The following is a 5,994-nucleotide window of genomic DNA, read 5'->3' on the forward strand; positions in this document are numbered from 1 at the left end:
ACCAGCGGAGGGTCGCAGCACTTGCTACTCATTCATAAGCTTTAGTTTCAGTTCATTTCCTCATAGGTGTGACATGTAACACCCAGATTTATTTTTAAAGTTATCGAGAGGGGTAGATTTCCCCCCCAACCCCACCCAAGTACGGCTCTAATTAAAGTGTCACTCTCACGCTGACACGTAAAACGCTGTCAAAATATTATTAAATGTATTTGTTTACATGTGCAAACGATGTATACAGTTTGACAATTGTATCACAATCTACAAAATTATATTTTTGCTTATATTTTTATAATGAATTTCTTTATTATACACTAGGCTACATCGATCACTGGTACGACAAACACTTGACTATTCTACTCCGTAGGCTAATAATACTTAGTAGATTTATTTGGAACTTTTCTTCTTAAAAACACAAACACCAGAGATGGCAAGTGCAATTAATTTTATTAGCTAAACAAAACTGTAAATCAACATAATTTGAATTGAAGTTGAATTTTAATTAAATATGCCACGATTGTAACAGAAAGCTTGTCATGTAAATAGGATGAGTTTGGACATATTAAAGATCAATAATTGTATGGGAATATATATAGAGGGGTAAGAGTTTTCAGGTAATTGTGTAGGATTTGCATCAGGTTTTCAGAGTTTAAGGACTCGTGCTCCGTCTGATGGGGTAGTGATGTAAAAGGTTGGTGTTCCACTATATCGTTCCTGTTTAGGGAATACAAACTCAGGTCACTCTGTCCAGTTATTCCATCCCATACGAAGAGAAACGGCAAATTAAACCAGTTGAATGCATAACTCACACTTACTTTGACATGCTCCATGGTCTTTTTTACAGCATCAGCTTCCAGTAGGGTGACAGTGCAGCCACCGAATCCCCCTCCAGTCATGCGACTTCCATACACCCCCTTCACTTCCAAGGTTGTAGAAACCAGTTCGTCTAGTTCTTTGCAACTGACTTCATACTGGTCCCTAGAAAAAGGTCAAATTATAGGCCTACAGGCCATAAACATGCGAAAATACCCCACATACCATTAAATGGCCTCTTAATACTCATTCTCGGTTTCTGTTGAGAGAACTTTAGAGGAGGAGGAGGAGGTAAGCAGTGTGGACTGATTACAGCACGTTACTGCACCCACCACATGACGAACCACCTCAGGGATGAGAACCTGAGTGCAGCCATGCGGCGGGTGATACCTCAGTACCAGAGTAGACCAATGGAACTGTACGAGTCTTTTTTCCAATGGCTAGAGTGCCAGTCCTGCCACCAACCCCAAGTTTTTCCCTCTAAGTTGGAGGACTGCTTGCAGGGCTGGATGTAGATTAGCGTCACAGTCAAGACAAAGCAACTGCAGGATAAGGGCCTTGCTCAAGGGCCCAAAGGAGTGGAATCACCTCAGGGATTCATGGGATTCAAATCAGCAACCTTCCGATTGCTGGCACAGATCCCTAGCCTCAGAGCCATCACTCCGCCCACAAGAAGCAGAACTTAGCTCAAACTAATTTAAATAACATCCATGTGAATGAAGCAGTGTACCAGCTGTTGCAAAATACTAGTTTCATAAGTAGTTAGCATCTAATGTATTAGTAAAATCATAGCACTGCAAATTAGTAAGGATCCTGCCCAAGGGTGTACATTTGGGTATGTACAGTAGGGACATGTCCGTACCAATATTGTGGGAGCACCGTGTGTGTTTAATGTGGGGGTCAAATGCTGATTTTATCCCTACCGATATTGAAACCAAGCCTACGCCCTTGATTCTAAACATTAGAGATATTATATACAAAATCTCAACTTTACAACACTACACTAATATAAGTTGTATGCAAAGAGATGATATTCGGCCTTACGTCTGAAATAACAACAGGAATTATAAATGGTCTTGCACTATAGCGGGTTTAACTGTCACCTGAGTGAGTTATGGCTCTCAACCATAAGTTTGCCAAACTCTCTGTAGGCTCCACGCTTCAGAGCTTCTGCTGCTCGGGCAGTGCGCTCAATCTCTTCAATTACATGATGCGCTCGCTGGAAAGTCACACTGTTCAGCTGCTGCTTGACTCCTGTCACCAAGGGACAAATCTCCATTAGAATGACAAATATGAATTATTACTTTCTTCTTACAAGAGGCACAACCTTGGCATTGTCTACAGTGTGTTCTTCCTCTCATCAAGTCCGTTGCTGCTCCCAGTGCTGTACCGCCCACGCTTGCCATTAGTTATTTCCCACTTCTTCACCTTCCAGGTCTTGGAGCGTGGCCTCTCTCAGACTCCCCTTCCCCAGTATAGCTGCCGCCTCTTCACACTGCCTCCGTCGAGTCGGATATTCACTACCTGTGAGCGAGTGCCTCACATTTGAGTTGGTAATAAGGACCACCAACTTGGGGTCCTTCAGTGGCACGAGTGTACCCTCTAAGGTTCTATACAAGCAACGGGAACAAGATATGTGCAACATTACTGGATGCGACACTTTAAAAGTACTGTGAGATTGGAAGGTAGAAGAAGGCATTGATCTAAAATGACCCACACCTGCAGTCTATAAGGAGGGCGTGATCCTTCTTTGCCATCACAGACACAAATTGGTCCATAATCCCACATGGGACTCCTGCATGCGTATGCTCTGCCTGCTGACACGCCAGAGCCTTTGCTACCATGTCTCCATCATCTGTGAGTAAAGGGGAGAGAACTGGTGTTTATCGATATGCATGCTTGCCATTCTTGTGTTCTCACATACCCGTTTGAACTCATCTTCCATTGTCGAAGTACAGTTCCAATACTCAAGAACAGGACAACGGAGGATGGTAAAGATCCACAGATGTTGTTCTTGCCTCGGCCCAAATATCAATCAGTTGCATCCTCACCAAACAAGAACAATCCTACGACTCATTGCGTCCCAAGTTCATTCTTGAGAGATAAGTTAGCAAGAACACTCTTACCAAGAACAGAAGAACGTTCTTTGTGTTCTTTTCACTGATAAGCACGCAGTTTTTTTTTCTTTTTTTTTATCTCCTTATGCATGACAGGGTCAGGAAAGATTGAGCCTGATTCTCACCTGGGCACAGCTGCTGGAGAAAAGTGTACACTGCTACTTCAAGGGAGGCTGAGCTAGACAGTCCACCTCCAAGCGGCACACTGCTGGCCACCACAGCCCTAAAACCAGGCAGGGGGCTGGCTGTAGAGAGAGAAAATGGATGCTGAATCCCTACAGCTGACAGAGCCTCTAAATCTCCAAACATACAGACACCCAAATATATAACTTACTTTAGATTAAGGGACTGGACTTGCATCAGAGTGTCTTATGTGTCCCAAAGAAAGGTACTTAGAAAACTTCTAATTTCTGTCAAAAATAAAATGGGATTTATAATACCTCTGTAGTGATGCAAGACTCCTTTTATGTAATTAGCCCAGCTAGGTTGCCCTGGAGACAGTGAGGCTCCATCTTTCGACAGAACAAAGTCCATTCTGCGTGGGTCCTCTACAGCTTCCGTCAGCGTTATAATAGAAACATTCTGGTCTGAGGTTTTACTGCCCACCATTACAGTCACAAGGGGCAATGCCTAAAACACAAAGTAAATAACCATGTGGACACTTAGAACCGTATTTACTAAATAGAATATTACATACATAACCTATTTGCTCCAGTTTAACTCAAAACGGTGACTCAGCAAAATGGTGTCAGGTTGCTTCAATGTTAATTTATTGTTTACAATTACTGTACCCACACAAATGTAGTTGCGGGGCATGATTTTTATGTGATGTAGTACTTGATTTTCTTGTACTAAATCCACCATTTATTAGTTTGTTGGACCTGGACATGTATCATAAAGCAGGTCTTCCTATTTTTCCCTTCAGGAGAAGCCTCAAAGTGAGAAGATTTGGATAAAAATGTGGATAAGATTAAAAAATAATAATAAGATTTGGATAAAAAGGGCCACAAAAACTTGGAAAGTCCTTGTTAGTAGGCGGGTTGAAAATATGTCACGACTCACGGACACTTTTACAAAACCCTGCATTACCATCGGCAGAACGAATCCTTCATTGTAATCGGTGTGTTCCCCTATCAGATTGACCCGTCCGGGGGCGCAGACAGCCACCTCCGGATCCAGGCCGCCGAAGCTGCTCCGGAACAGCCGCCGGGCTTCTTCGACAACATCGTTCACACTGGCCGCCATGGTGGACGGATATACTTAACGGCGAGTCACCCTGTTCCACAGTCGATTAATCACAATGTTATTTCTTTGCAGAGTAGTTTACAAAATAACTTACGATTAAGAAGTTTATGTTTGACACGAATATTTTGATTTCATTAATGAATCAGATTTTTTTTTTCGCAAAAATCATGCCTCACTACTCCGATGATACTTACACGTCAATTAAAAGAAACACCCAAATGTTGATTTGATTCCAAATATAAGGTATAACTTCTGTTAGTAATTTGATGACCGGGACTTTGGTCATCCACTTCCTATCTTTAGGCATAAGGGGCGTTCTGTTCAATGAATGCTAATAACACGATTGGCTTATACAAGTCACATTGTATTTCCGGATCGTTCCTTTATTTGCCGCAGGTAACTTTTTTCGTATTTCGGCTAGACAATCAACAGCACACTTGCAAGGCTATTTTAATTAATCATACTTTAGATGCTACATTGTACACACATGTAAGCTTTAATTAAGTGTTTGAAATAACATAATAATTATGCTACATAAAAACATTCAAGTATTTCTGTATATCATTTAAATAGGTTTGTTTCCTTCCTGAGTTTCGGTCGGGGGATTAGCTCAAATGGTAGAGCGCTCGCTTAGCATGCGAGAGGTAGCGGGATCGATGCCCGCATCCTCCAGTTTTTTTCACGTTCTCTTGAAGTTTAAAATTTTAAATAAAAAAATACAATCTTATTTGCATTTGATATGATTTTTACTTCAGTTGTCTTAATTAAGATAGTAATATTTGGATTTGTTTGTCACACGACGATCGTGGCTCCATACTAAAGAATCAGAAAATAAAGTACTCAGTGTTAAATTCATTTATCAAGTCTTCATGATACATTGACTGTAGATTGTTTTATACTTGTAATTAAACATAATTGTTTTTCCAATTAAAAATTATTATTCCATGCATCCATTTTGTAACAGAGCGGCAAAACAATTATTCACGTATCATATTATTAAGATGGGATTATAAACATTTCAACAGTTTACCACCAGGGGGAGGTGTGTAACAGCTGATCGTCCCCAGAGCAAAAGCGCCACAAGCCAATGAAATTTCCCATTTTACCCTCCATTTCTTACCAAATAGCTCGCGGTCCTCCTCTCATTAAAAACAACCATTAACACCGATAGAACTAACAAAACTTTATGTATGTGATTTATTTTATTTAGCTTGTCACTGATTTTTCAACATGGCATCCGAAAGAAGTGTCGTGCTATGGGGGATGAATTAAGAGTGCGTTGCCAGGCTGAAACGAAGAAAAAAATAAAGATTCCTAAGCGAATCCTTTTTATTTGTTTGTTCGTTTATTTTTTATTTTATTGTATCTGTATCGCATTTTATGAATATTTATTTAATTTTACTTATAGCTTATAAGTTAGCTTATATTAATTTCTTGTTATGCACATATTCTTTAGATTCGCTTTATGTCAAACTTTCTTAATGACTGTAGTTTGTTGATATATTTATGTTGATATACCTGATCTACTCTGAATAAAATGGTTGTATGCAAAAGACCAGAAAGATATCAGGCTTTTAATCATTTATCAGATACAATTTTACGTGAAAATAATTGATTTAAAAAAACATTTTAGGTATTTCAGTTTTACCTTTCGCTATCAAGGCATAGACACACAAGCTATGTAGACATAGCCTAAGAAGGATATGCAGCCCCCGAATTTTGGCACAGCGTTAAGTGTGGAGTAGAACCTAAAAAAAGATTCTGGAACTGCCTCCAAACAACTACAACTGGACAGAGTTCCTGCGGTGTGAAAATTGGTTCT

General features: G+C 40.1%; 1 protein-coding gene and 1 non-coding gene across 2 annotated transcripts; one reads left to right on the plus strand and one right to left on the minus strand.

The window, feature by feature from the left end:
- Nucleotides 1–427: 427 nt before the first annotated feature.
- On the minus strand, nt 428–4,495 carry galk1 (galactokinase 1). Its single transcript, XM_049013345.1, has 9 exons — nt 4,367–4,495; nt 4,017–4,203; nt 3,368–3,557; nt 3,053–3,172; nt 2,530–2,665; nt 2,239–2,420; nt 1,914–2,064; nt 813–975; nt 428–711 (listed from the first exon to the last, which is right to left on the minus strand). Exons 2-9 carry the CDS (start codon nt 4,170–4,172, stop codon nt 640–642), a joined length of 1,170 nt encoding a protein of 389 aa, XP_048869302.1. The 5' UTR covers nt 4,173–4,203; nt 4,367–4,495; the 3' UTR covers nt 428–639.
- A 276-nt stretch (nt 4,496–4,771) lies between these two features.
- On the plus strand, nt 4,772–4,844 carry trnaa-agc (transfer RNA alanine (anticodon AGC)). The gene has a single exon. It is a non-coding gene; the product is annotated as a tRNA-Ala (tRNA).
- Nucleotides 4,845–5,994: the final 1,150 nt, after the last annotated feature.

The sequence above is a fragment of the Brienomyrus brachyistius genome, chromosome 5, assembly GCF_023856365.1.
Source record: "Brienomyrus brachyistius isolate T26 chromosome 5, BBRACH_0.4, whole genome shotgun sequence".
Classification (NCBI taxonomy): domain Eukaryota; kingdom Metazoa; phylum Chordata; class Actinopteri; order Osteoglossiformes; family Mormyridae; genus Brienomyrus; species Brienomyrus brachyistius.

Excerpts from the sequence above, each read along its gene's own strand:
- galk1 (XM_049013345.1), bottom strand. The coding sequence starts at position 4,172 with ATGGCGGCCAGTGTGAACGATGTTGTCGAAGAAGCCCGGCGGCTGTTC. Across the intron at positions 3,173-3,367 it reads AGTCTTGCATCACTACAGAG|CCAGCCCCCTGCCTGGTTTT; the intron begins GTATTATAAATC and ends CTCTCTCTACAG. Across the intron at positions 2,421-2,529 it reads GCCCTCCTTATAGACTGCAG|AACCTTAGAGGGTACACTCG; the intron begins GTGTGGGTCATT and ends TTGCTTGTATAG.